This window comes from Labrus mixtus, chromosome 4 (assembly GCF_963584025.1).
Source record: "Labrus mixtus chromosome 4, fLabMix1.1, whole genome shotgun sequence".
NCBI classification, from domain to species: domain Eukaryota; kingdom Metazoa; phylum Chordata; class Actinopteri; order Labriformes; family Labridae; genus Labrus; species Labrus mixtus.
The window spans coordinates 28,269,077-28,282,765 of record NC_083615.1 but is presented as its reverse complement, the minus strand read 5'-3'; the positions used below and the strand labels follow the sequence as shown (position 1 = coordinate 28,282,765).

Here is a 13,689-nt window from a genome sequence, read left to right as displayed (position 1 = left end):
TAGATAGATTGCCAGTTTAAGCCAGGATACTTTTTATTAAGGCCATGGCCTGCAAAGTGTGCTGTTTTAATACTGGACCTAATGGGGACTCCTTGGCTTTAAGAGCCAACCTCTCACAAGAACTGCAGTTTTTTTGCACTTCCGCATTGATTTTTCATTTTGAGACTGGGAGATGGTGAGAGATGGTGAAAGAAGGTGAGAGATGGTGAGAGATGGTGAAAGAAGGTGAGAGATGGTGGGAGATGGTGAAAGACGGTGAGTGATGGTGGGAAACGGGTGAGAGACAGTGGGAGATGGTGGGAGACAGTGGGAGACAATGGGAGATAATGGGAGACGGTGGGAGATGGTGACAGACGGTGGGAGACGTTGGGAGATGGTGACAGACGGTGGGATATGGTTGGAGATGGTGGGAGAAAGTGACAGTCTGTGGAATAATAGCTATGACAGAGAATAAACAATTTGAAAAACCCTCAAATAGCTCTTATCTTTCTCCTGTATATTTCTGGAGAAGAGATGAACATAAAGCCTTGTTGAAAGCCAACTGCCTGATGCAACGCCTCAGGAAATCTTTGCTCTGCTTTAAGGCATTTGAAACGCTGTTCCTGAAGTTGTACTTGGAAGTTTGAGCTGATAGTAAAATATAAAAATAAATCCATTCCTGCTCATCATGATATTTGGAGCAGAGTCGCACTGATATCTTTATTATCGCTCTACGATTAATTTAAAAAAGTCCTATTAGAGAAAAGATGATGCTGTTAGAGTTCCAATATCACCTCTGGATGTTTTTAGTGTAGCAGTCTTTTCTTCAGCATGGTCACCGCCAACGATATCGTTACAAAATGTCCACTTAAGCAAAAACATATTTCTCACATACACCACTCTGGAAAATAGGGTCTAAATATTTAATTTGGAAGTCAGGAGAAATGTTGTAAACAGTAACACTAGTAACACCAGGGGTGGCAGTAGATCAGTCTGTAGGGACTTGGGTTGAGAACCGGAGGGTCGTCGGGTTGGGAACCGGAGATTCCCCGGTTCAAGTCCCAGTGAGGACCAAAAATAAGAAAGTTGTTCTGGTAGCTTGAGAGGTGCCTTACCTAGCACTGCTAAGGTGCCCTTGAGCAAGGCACCGAGCCCCCAACGCTCTGGTGCGCTCCCTGTGTAGCAGCCCCACTCTGACATCTCCCCACTAATGCATGTCCACAGGTCCTGTTTGTGAATGTGTGTGATTCGGGCCTGTGTGTGTAAGAAGCATGTCTCTAAAATAACAGAGTGTAAACCAGGATTTCTCCTCAGGGATTAATAAAGTATTTAAAAATTAAAAGACATTTCCAGAGCTGTATAAAATATAGGCAATAAGAACTAATACTCTTATTCTACATTACAGTATATATATAAAAACTAACACAAGATTGTGAAGAGTCTGCAGGCAACTCCTTCCTCATTTCATGCACATGTGCACATTGTGTGGGTAATTCCTGTTATTGGATGCTCACTGTCAAAGACATTACTGATGCAGAAATTAGTTGCCCTTAAGAAAAGAAGAAGAAACCCCTTTGAGTGAGAAATGTGGACTGTGATTATCTGCTCCCTGAACAACACAGAGGTTCATCTCTCCAAACCAAAACAGAATCTCCAAAGTGTTTCACTGCAAACACCTCCATGAGTTAATGACATATTAAAGTATTCCAGACTGCTATTTATCTCCACATATGTTCCCTCTCCAGTGAGGAGTAAACAACATATTTGTAGACTTTAGCAAAGCTGTGTTTTTTAAATCACACTTAATAATAATAATAATAATAATAATACATTTTATTTATAAGCGCTTTTAAAAACTCAAAGACACTTTACAATAGTTAAAACATAAAGAACAGCACAGTAAGGACAGACTAACGGACATCGCAGCATTACACACAAATCATAAAGATAACAACAATAAAGATAACAACAATAAAGGTAAACTACAGAAAACAGAAAATACATCACAATCGTACATTAAAAGCTTGTTTAAAGAGATGAGTTTTGATAAGTGATTTGAAAGTAGGAGGGTCGGTGCAGTGTTGAATGTGTGTAGGGAGTGAGTTCCAGAGGGAGGGGGCAGCTATGGAGAAGGCTCTGTCCCCCCAGGTTCAGTGCTTGGTTCTAAGAGGGGGAGATAGGAGGTTGGCTTTTGAGAAACGGAGGCTGCGTGAAGGAGTGTGAGGGTGAAGGAGAGCCGTGAGGTAGGAGGTGGCCTGGTGGTTAAGGGCTTTATGTGTGAGGAGAAGGATTTTGAATTGGATATGGTAAGGGACAGGGAGCCAGTGGAGATTATGCAGGACAGGGGTGATGTGTTCGCGTATTCGGGTGTGGGTGAGGAGGCATGCAGCAGAGTTTTGGATGTATTGAAGTTTATTAAGGACTTTGGATGATGTGCCGTAAAGGATGCTGTTGCAATAGTCGAGTCTGGATGTGATGAATGCATGGATTAGTGTTTCAGCAGCAGAAAATGAGAGTAGTGGACGGAGGCGGGCTATATTTTTGAGGTGAAAGAAGGCGGTTATTGTGAGCTGGGTGACGTGGTGGTCAAAGGAGAGCTGGCTGTCAAAGATGACTCCAAGATTGTGGATATGACGGGAGGGGGAGAGAGTGGAGTTGTCTATTGTGAAGGAGAAGTTGTGAATGGAATTGGTGAGGGATTTAGGGCCGATAATTATTATGTCCGATTTTGCGTAGTTGAGAGAGAGGAAGTTGGTGTGCATCCATGTTTTTATTTCATTGAGGCAGTTTGTCAGGGTAGAGTGGGTTTCAGTGGTGATTGAATTGGTGGAGATGTAGAGCTGGATGTCATCGGCATAACAGTGGAAATGGAGACCATGCTGGCGGGTAATGTTACCAAGGGGGAGCAAGTATATGATGAACAGGAGGGGACCAAGCACCGAACCCTGGGGGACGCCTTGGGACAAAGGAGCTATGGAGGAGGAGCAGTTATTGATGTTGATAAACTGTTGTCTGTCGGCGAGGTAGGATTTTAACCAGGAAAGAGCAGTGCCAGTGATGTTGAGTGAGTGTTCTAAGCGGGATAAAAGAATACTGTGGCTGATGGTGTCAAAGGCTGCAGTGAGATCGAGGAGGATGAGGATGTTGAGGAGGCCAGAGTCTGAGGAGAGGAGGAGGTCGTTGGTGACTTTGAGGAGAGCTGTTTCTGTGCTGTGCTGGGAACGGAAGCCGGACTGGAATGGTTCAAATAGGTTATTGGAGGAGAGGTGACAACACGTTCCAGTATTTTTGAGAGGAAGGGGAGGTTGGAGATGGGGCGGAAGTTGCACATGCTGTCCGTATTGAGTCCAGGTTTCTTGAGGATGGGGGTGACGGCTGCCAGTTTGAGAGTTTTGGGTACTGAACCAGAGCAGAGGGAGGAGTTGATGATTGGGTTATGAGTGGCGCGATGGCTGGGAGACAGTTTTTGACGAGACTGGATGGGATGGGGTCGAGAATACTGGTGGAGGACTTCATGCTAGAGGTGATGATGGATAGCTCATTTGGGGACACAGGGGAGAACTGAGACAGAGGTTGGGTGATGAGGCGAGGGGATGCGGGTAGGGATGAAGAGGGGACGGTGAGAGTGTTGAAGCTGCTGTAAATGGTGTAAATTTTTGATTGAAAGAATGAAAGAAAAGCGTTGCATTTATCAGCTGTGAAGGAGGGAGAGGTTTGTAGAGAAGAGAGCCTTGGGGTTGGACGAGCCTGAGTGGATGAGGTGTGAATTATAGGTGGACCGGGCTGAGCTGAGAGCTTCCATGTATTGTTTAAGGTAGTCAGAGTATGATTGGAAGTGAACTGTTTTTTTTCTTGGTTTCTCGGTTTTCTTGTGGAGTCTTTCGAGCTGGCGTTTACGGGTTTTCATTTTATGGAGTTCGGGAGTGTACCAGGGTGCAGAGTGTGTGAATGAAACAGTTTTAGTTTTGATGGGAGCCAGTTGATCTAGACAGAAGGAGAGTGTGTTGTTATAGTAGGTGATGAGTTCATAGGGGTTATTAAATTGGGGGGGAGGGGAGGAAGAGATTTTGCTGGTAATAGAGGCTGAGAGAGCTGAGGGGTCGACTGATTTTATGTTTCTGAAGGAGATCTTTCGTTTTTGTTTTGGAGTGGGAAGAGGGATGAGAATGTCCATGTTTATAGCCAGATGGTCGGAGATGTTGAGGTTGAGACTTGACAGTTGATGGATTGTGAGACCAGTGGAGCAGACCAAGTCCAGAATATGGCTGCGGCTGTGAGTGGGGAAGTTGACGTGCTGTGTGAAGTTGAGGCAGTGAAGAAGGTCCAGGAATTCTTTGGCAGTTTTACATTGAGTGTCGTCGACGTGGAAGTTAAAATCCCCAAGGAGCAGAACAGAAGTTGAGATGGAGCAGAGTTGGTTCAGAAAGTCATGAAAATCACTGAAAAAAGAAGGGTTTGGTTTGGGGGGGGGGGGGGGGGGGGGCGATAGATTACAGCAGTGACTAGGGGAGTGGGACCAGAGAGTTTGAAAGCAATGTGTTCAAATGAGTCAAATGCAGGGATGGGAATGGTGGTAGTTTTAATGTCCTTCCTGTAAACGGCTGCAACACCACCACCCTGTCCATCGGGGCGGGGTTTGTCCATGTATGTGTATCCTGTGGGTGTGGTTTGGTTTAGTGAGAAATAGTCCAAGGGTTTTTGCCAGGTTTTGGTGAGACATAGGAAGTCCAGGTTGGTGTCGGTTATGAAGTCATGGAGAATGAGGCTTTTATTGTTGAGGGAGCGAGTATTCAGCAAAGCCAGTTTCAGGTTATGATGTGGTGTTTTACAGTGTGAAGGGTGAGGGAGTGGCTGACAGGGGATGGTTGACAAATTTGAAAAATTGACAGATTTAGCAGTGATTTTGTTTTTATTTGGATGCCTTCTTGTAATGAGAGTTTCTATTGCAGACAATGTCAGTGAATGTGGTAACGAGGGATGAGGCCAATGGGGGGAGCTGTTGATAACAGAGAGAGCTGGGAGGATGGAGGAGCAGACCTTTGGACGGTAGGGGGGGCTGGTGGGGGAAACAGTTGGGAGTGCTTGAACCATAGAGGAAGTCGTGTCGTCATTTATTGATAGTCAGTTGCATGGCGTGTACTGTACTGTGTGTTGGATGTTTGTAATTAGGAGGTGTGAGCCGGCTTTGTTTGGGTGAAGTCCGTCAGCTTTAAAAAGAGAGTAGCGGTTCCAGAGCAGATTAAAATTGTCAATGAAGGCCACATCGTGAGCCCTGCAGGTGGACTGCAGCCAGTGGTGGAGGTAGAGGGTTCTGCTGAAACGAGCGGCGTTGGACAGAGGCGCAGTGGGTCCGGAAATGAAAATGGATTTACCAGTTTGTATTAAGAGCTTGAAAAGTTGGTTGAAGTGCTCTTTGGTCAGTTCAGACTGTCACCGAAGAGGTCCCATTAACCTCACCCGGATCATCGTCCTGTAGTGCCGAGTAATGATTAGTGAGGAGAAGCAGTGGGGGAGACCCAGATAGTCTCCCACTGCGTTTTCCACTGCTCACCAAAACCTCTGCCCAGGACTCCCGAGGGTTTGGGGTCGAGCAGGAGGAGTGTCGGGGACGTAAAGGATCCCACAGCAAGGTATCTGAGATATCGGAGTGCATAGCCATGATCCTCTTAGACTGAGAGGCTGCCAAGTCGATGTAGCTGGAAAGCATCAGGTCCTTCTTCTGAAGCTCCTCGGAAAGCCTGCGGATATTCTCTTTAAGGTTGGTAACCTCTCCTCTAGTGCGTGAGAGTGTCAGGCAGCCTTCACAACAAACAGTCTCCATGTTGTCGGGAGGAGAGATGTTAGCAGCCCTGCTAGCAAGTTGGATCCGATGTTAAAAACAATTAGCCGGTGCTAGCAGCCGTAGGCTACCGTTTGATTGTCACTAGTACGTTCAAAGTGTAACTTGTGTCAAAAGAAGACAAAAAGAATGCAGATTTGTCCGCGGTGGTCACCTTTGGTCAAAACAAAAAAACACTCAGTGATCAGGACATGAGAACACTGGGTAGGCGCAATAGTTTTTGTAAAAGTTAGAGTTCTTGTATGACGTTTGGGCTACCACAGGCGTAGGCTACATTCAGGTTATTTCAGCCCGATTACAAAAATCATTCAAACAGCCAAGCTAAGCAGTTGGAAGCATTAGGTGTTCAGTTAGTTGATCAAAACAGGGTCTCAAGACAAGGTAAAAAAAATAAAAATAAAAATAAATAAAATCAGTTCATGAGAACGCTTACTGGCAGGCAACGAGCGGCACTTGCCTTTTCACATATTTATACAGCTCCTCTGTTTGTCTCTGCGATTTCAATCCCATTTAAAAGTCCTTTATTAATTAAATGGATGACATTCTCTGAATCAAAAGCTCAACTCAGAGCTGGTTTGAGCTCACGCTCTCCCTATCATTAGGTTTTTTGTAAAACATACTTTTGTTTTCATTTAGATGAAAAGGCCTTTTATGATGTAGTTTCATGTTGAAACTTCACAAAATCCAAATTTCCAACGATTTGAGGTCCAGCAAAATGTCTCAGATTTACCTGGTAAATAAAAACAAAGTGTCTAATTGAGCCCACTGAACGATGACCACACTGAAAAACGATCATACCACAGTTCCTACCTACTGAAGAAGTCTGAGGCGTACAAAGGTTTCTTTAATTTGGTCAGGAAACAACCGTTCAGTGGTTTATCAAATATTTTGTGTATTTCTAACTCTTGTTATATTCCAATATTGATAGGCAAGGTACACCATCTGTAGTTTTTATCATAAGCTGTTTACATCACAGGTTTAAAAGCAGCACATAGTTTTAAAAACGAGAGATTTAAAGAGGAGGAAAGTAGAAGCAGTGCGCTCGGTCAAAGCTCCACTCGGATGGAAAAACTGCTGCTTGAACTAAAATTGGATCAAGTTGTTTCATAGGTCGAAGCTGAAGTATTAAGCCATTGTTTCTTCTGCTAGTTCTCTGCCAAAGAAGACCTCATTCAAATGTTGCCTTTAAATGAAAGAAAAGAGCTTGAACCTCTGCACTCTGACAGAAGGTTGTACCTTCATAGATTATTATTCCAGGGTATTTTTATTTAAAACATAAAACAATAGCTATGAGGATAAACAGAATGGTGAATATTACTTTTCATTCAAGCAGGAGTGAAGTAGCAGTGAGGAAGCTAGGAATTAGTTAATGGTGTACGACAGATCTAAATGTCAGATAGATGTTTTCTGAATTTTCTGAGTTATTGGGATATAAAAATAAACTTTAGGTTAGTTAAGGCTTTGCTAACATGTTTAGTGTCGGCCATTGGTGAGTTTATATCGTATTATTATATACCTGCTAGGTTTAAAAGAGTGAAGGGAAGGTGAAATTGAGTCAAATATTTATGAGCAATAAGCAGAATACAGTAAATATAATGGTGTCTGAAAATGAAAAAACACATTATATTTCTTTAAAGGCTTAATACCAACTCACTCTGTAACGACTGGATCAATAAATAAAACATATTCAGTGAACTTTCTGAAGCATGTTGTTATACTGCAGCAGTGGTATGAAATGATAACAGGCTTTCACACTTCACAACACTCCTGAAAAACTCCTGCTGTTTCCAGGAGGAGCTTCATGTGTGAAAGCAGACAGACACGTTTTTTTATACTCTGACTGTACTGACAGTTTCTCCTGCCAGCTTCCTAGTATTGTTTCCATATTAAGTGAGCTGATGTGAGAACGCAGCAGGATATTATCCTCAAGCCAGTAGGAGGGGGTGGTGACGTTTATATACTGTGACTGCTGCACGGTGCATAGAGTGTATGAACGCGTCTGCTACGATCTCTGTAATTAAATGGCTGCATTACGTTTGATGTTTGTCAGTATGTTGTGCTCCGCCCTTTTGTTGATAGTGTGATTCTGTTGAACTACACGTAGCGTTGCTATAAAGGCAAATATTTTCATTATGGCGTCGTATAGCATTTGACTATTTCCCCATTGGACAGTGCTAAGCTTTCCCACACTGTCTCTGAACGCACCACAGTTCTGTGAGTCCATGAATGTGGAGTTTTGGGATTCAGCCTAAAACTGTAAAGGGCAAGAATGATTAAAATGAGGCTAAAACTAATAAGTATTTTATCTAAACACAAATCTAAAATAGCTGCCAATATTAGCACTACACCAACCATAAAAAAAAAAATCATGTGTCAAATGGCTTTTTTTGTGGCTCAGTTTGTTTTCTCTCCAGGATTATTATTTTGAATGAAACACCCCAGACACATTTGTTTCTCTAGTCATGAAAAAGTTCCAGGGTTAGACTTGGATTGTTGTTGGGGACTCGAGGCCACCTGGCTGTGAGAGCAGCACCGTGTGTTTCTTACCCGGCCAATGACCTTGGGGAAAGGGGCTCTCTGGTTCTCAGTTATGATCACAGGTGGGACCAGCAGGGATCTCTTAGATCTGTGTGGCAGTGTCTGACCAACACCCAGGATATCCTAAAACACAAGAGAGTAGGGACACAAGGTTATTAACATTACAAATAACAATCCTTAACATTGTTTTTCCTGCAAGGTCACATTGAGAAGCTGTCCCCCCTGTGTAGCTCTTACACCAACCCTACAATGTCCAGAAATCATTTGTTAGCATCCTGTTGGACATTAGCTTAAACCCCACCATTAACATATAAACACACAGCAAGCAGTCAAGTCTGTGTTTTAGGATGATGAGAAAAAAAACTATTGGAACAAGCAGGTCTTGGAGTGATTCCCAACTTTGATGGCATAGTCGCTTGTGTGGGAAATGAAAAAAAAAGAGCTGAGCGACTGCATCTGTCACGCAACACCACATGCAGAGAACAGAGGGGAAATTTTCTTAGCAAATGTGAAATAACTGTCTCTTTTGCTTCCACAGCTTTTGGAATTGTGTTCTTCAAGTCTTTAGTCAAACCCTTGTGTTGTATAAAGGGCAGGGGAGAGCATAATGAAAAAATAATACATGTAAGAAGAACACAAAGTGAAAAACGGACTAAAGTTGATCTACAAAATTAGAGATGGAAATGGTTTGGCAAAGCTCTTGTATTGTTCATGCAGACGGAGCCAATTCCAAATGTGATTTTTGCTCTTGAGAATACAATAGCATGATTTAATTTCATCTCCAGCCCTCCTGCTGTTGTAAACAAGAACATTGTTGTGACTGTGTAATGTAGTCAAATTTACCAGTCTTTTTGTTTTTTTACTTTTAGATCAGTGAAACCGATAGGGAACATGAAGCTCCTGGCTGCTAACAAAGAGGTGATGACCTGCAGGACGGTCCGTCTGCTGACTGTCTGTTCACCTGGACACGAGCCTGGAGACACCCCAATGCTATTCCATAGATATTAGATATTAACATCTTATGAGGAACAACATTGTACAAATCTGATTGTTTTGTTTCTTTGACCTCAGATTAACTCTGATCCCATTTTTTAAGAGCTTATACCTGGACATACAATCACACAGTCTTGATAGTTAAACAGAAGCATTGCTATCTGATGCATCCTGATAACCCCACAAAATCTTCAGTGATTTCAGAGGGAAAACCATTCTCTGCATTCTGCTTCATAAGTTAAATACATGAACAGGTATATGAAATTCAAAATCAGTGAAAATGAGACAAAAAGACAGCTTCTAATACACAGAGTACATGCAAAGCTTTAAATGCACCACAAACTGCACTGCTGAGTAATGTTTGAACATATTTAAATGACCCATTATGCATTAATGTGGTGCAACACTGGCTTATATCTGCAAATAAATCTATATATCTTATATATATATATATATATATATATCTTGTTGCAAAAGAACATGTAATTCACAGTGCAGCTATGAGCAGTGAGGGTAAGAAAGTTAGTCTGCTGAGAGTTGGTGGTAATTGCGCCACAATATTTATAAGAGATGTTAAGCTCAATCATTCCAGTTATCAGGATATACAGTAACCAACAAATACTCTTAAATCTGTAAACATTACTTTTACATGAATGTTTCTGATATAATAAAGGGTTAAATCAGTCGGGGCTGTCACCAGCTCAACCCCTGCGCATAAGCACACTCTTTGTCCACATGTGTGAAATGGCTTAAGTCCCAGAACTACAAGAGCACGTGGGGATAAAGAGAAAAAACACACAAACAACATGTTGCTTTGTCTTTCTGAGGATGGATTGGTGTTCATCTGGTGTCTGTTTTGACGTAATGTTGATAAAGTGATGAAAAAATAATACAATTGTGAGTCAGTTTACGGTGGTTTATTTTGAAATTGACCCGACACTCTGTGCATTTCCTTGTCAGACTTCCTGTCCGTTGGGGATTGATGTCTGAAGAACCGCATGCTTTAGTAAGTGATGTAGGAGTGATGCAGATGCATGGCCCCTTTAATGTAAGCAAAAGAGTTTTCTTTAACTATTAACAAACCTGTGTTACTGACATAGAAATTGAGTTCTTCTAAAGCTTGGGATGGCATCAAACTCTCCCGCTTAAATAATTTGCACAGAGATTATGAGTTCTTTGATACGGTACGTTCTTTATTCTCTAAAGTCTGCTTTGATTGTGGGTGAACTTAGTCACCGTGTTTTGTTCTAACAACAAATTGAACAAAAGATTTGAATTCCGAGAGCTCTGATTTGCTCCTCAAACCGGCCTCTGTTCCAGGCTTACAGCGGCCTGGGCTCATGAGCATTACATCTTAAGGCTTGTAAACAATAGTTTCCAAACAGAGCTTGTTTACTCTGCCTTTGTTGACTGCACCAGACTCGCCCCTTTAGACACTTTATGGAAAAGGAGCACTTCTGATGTTTTCCTGAAGAACTTTTTAATCATAAAAACCCGAACAAAAAGCAGAGACAAATAACTAAAAGTAGACGTTCTCAACAGATATCTGATCTGCACTACACTGCATGTAACCACAGTATAAAAAGGTATTCACTGCTGAAGTGTCAGAGGAATGACAATGACAGGAAGTACGTGTTAATAACAATAATAAAATGAAAACACACTTTTACTATGAAGGGAAAATACAAACCTGGGTGTTTTTGGGGATTCATTTGGGATGCAAATAGTCCCTTTTGTCCTTCATCTTTTGTATCCTACTTTACAACACCTTATTGACAATGTGCAGAGCATCCAGATATAGCCTTGAGTATGTGTGTGTGTGTGTGTGTGTGTGTGTGTGTGTGTGTGTGTGTGTGTGTGTGTGCAGGGGGCTGTTTGCCTGTTTACTGTTCACACTGCTTTTGGCTGACAGTGAAGCTGGCACCATTTTTACTGCTGTCATAATGACGGAAAGAGAACAGGTAAGAGGGAAAAAACGGAGCCATTTGTTTACAGCACAGAGCCGCCACTTTTACAGAGAGGGCAAGACCAAACACACACACACACACACACACCTAACCACATCTCTCCTCCACCCCTCCAAGCGACAAAGGTCAGAGAGAACACAATGAAACAGTAATCATAAACACAAGCCGACCAGAACAAAGCAAAGACACAGCGAGCGGTCTCTGAAATGGCCACTCTTATTGAGCTCACTGGGGGATGACCTTCCAAATGTCAAAGACCGAGATCTAAAACTGGACCTGAAGCAGTTAAACAGAACACTGCTCATAACTGTGAGGGATTATTTGACCTATTTGGTGTCTAAAGAGCACAGTCACATGTGTGTATGTGTGTGTGTGTGTATGTATGTGACCAGTTCACCAGCCAGTTGATGGACTTTAAAGTGCTGCCTGTAAAAATCAGGCCTGAGTCTGAACACTGGGGGGGGGGTGAGCCTATCAATCCCATCATGCACAGGTCTCAGCTGTGTGATATGTGTGGAGAGGCAAACAGGCACCACAAGGTAAATGTAGTGTCTGGATGTGGAGACTGGTGACAGGGGTTAGGGCTAAGACCGATCATGCTGTCAAATCCACGTCGGCACTGAGCTGAGAGACAGTGGATATAGGGAGGGAATGATGGTGATTTAAAACCTATCAATGTTCTGCAGGAGGATCAGGATGGCGAGACACACTGACAGACGTGTTCAGGTGGACTCAGCTTGTTTGTCCAGCTTCTCGTTACTCGGCATCATGGAGAAGATAGTGTGCTCCTTTAGTCACTCTCACAGTTTTATCCACGTTTGCAGTACTTTCTCTCTTCTGGTAAAATAACTTCTCTTTATGCCGTTTCTCTTTAGAGTTTGCATTACTCATCCAAAGTTTCCTTACAGCTCAGTAAGATTGTCTTTTTGTCATGTTCATTATTTACTACTGCTGCTCCATTAACCCTAATCCAACTTCATTACATTTGTTTCCCAGATTCTGTTTCCACCGCTAAAATAAACAAAGCGAAAAGCAGGGATAGAAGTGCCATAAAGACAAAAAAAAGCAGCTATGGATTGATCGTCCAGCTCATATTCAGCCTGTTCAGCTGTGATTGGTGATCGGCCAGTCTTCTTAAATATATCCAATTCTGTTCCAATCTCAAATTTATACAAACATACCAGGCACACAGCGACGCTAACACCAAAGGGACAGCCACACACACACAAGTTAACAAGTTGTCGGTGTAGCATTGAGGTGCCCATCAACAAGAGGGTTGACACATTGGCCTGCTGGAGGATAAACAAATATGTGTCTGTTTATTGTGGGGACAAGAGAAAGGATTCAGTGAAAAGCAGATAGAAGACTCAAAAATGCACATCTATAAAAGTGATGATTGTGAAATTAACTTAACACAAAACGCAATGTGGTGGAGGATATCATGGCGTTTAAAGACTGGTGCATGGAGAAAAAAAAGTCAAAAGATTGCAATGTAACAAGTCAAGAACTCAATCAAGGGCTGGGCTGATTCATGGGAATCTGTTCACTCTGTTGAGTCTCCCCATTGACGGAAATATGGGAGGAATAAGAGCTAGGTGAGCTCATTTTAAGAAATGGTCGGTTCAATGGGAGTAATGACAGCTAGTGATTCAGAATGACCTGTTGCTATGGATGCAGATTTAACTGTAGGTTCCAATGGACTATTTGTTGAGTGGAAGATATAAATTAAATAATTTACAAAACAGTAAATGATTGATTTCCTAAGTAAGTGCAATAAGCAGGCCTGTAAAGTGAGCCAGTTATTATCAGTCTTCAGGGTTCAATTCCCATTAACTAACCCGCTGACTAAGAGCTCCTTTTGCTGTTCTTTGTACAATTACAATAAAGGCTTTCTATTATATCCCATAACCCTAACCCATCCCTTTGTAGCTGCAAATCGTTTACAGAGGCAGCAAGAAAGACAAAGACGAGTGAGAGACTGCAAGCAATAGCCCTTGCTAATTGTAAACAGTTATTTTTTTGTGTAATTCAGAATTTCTTCAGGTGTCAGAAAGCATGCAGCTGAAGAGAGGTTTTCAGGTAGGGATTATTATGTAACCTTATTAACAGTGTGTGTTTCATTATGAACACAAAATTAAATGTCCATTGAAGAAAAGTGTGCTTGTGCTGACAATTAGAGTTCTTTAAAGAAAGACCATCAGAATTGAAAGGTCCGACCTTAAAGACCCAACGACGATATTATATTTTCACCTTTCATGATGTCAGTCTGTGAAACTGAGTAGCTTTGCATGATTTACAGCTCAAAAACCTCAAAAACCTTATTTATCTGATACTGGCGTCAGTGAAAACACTACTTTCAGCCATTGCCTTAAT

At 42.2% G+C, this 13,689-nt stretch overlaps 1 protein-coding gene across 1 annotated transcript in view; it reads right to left on the bottom strand.

The window, feature by feature from the left end:
- The window catches only part of cdh13 (cadherin 13, H-cadherin (heart)), a 391,528-nt gene that overhangs the window by 232,486 nt on the left and 145,353 nt on the right, over positions 1 to 13,689 (bottom strand). Inside the window, exon 4 of the mRNA XM_061036764.1 lies at positions 8,366 to 8,479. Within this exon, the coding sequence (XP_060892747.1) occupies positions 8,366 to 8,479 (114 nt within the window). The remainder of the gene's footprint in view (positions 1 to 8,365; positions 8,480 to 13,689) is intronic.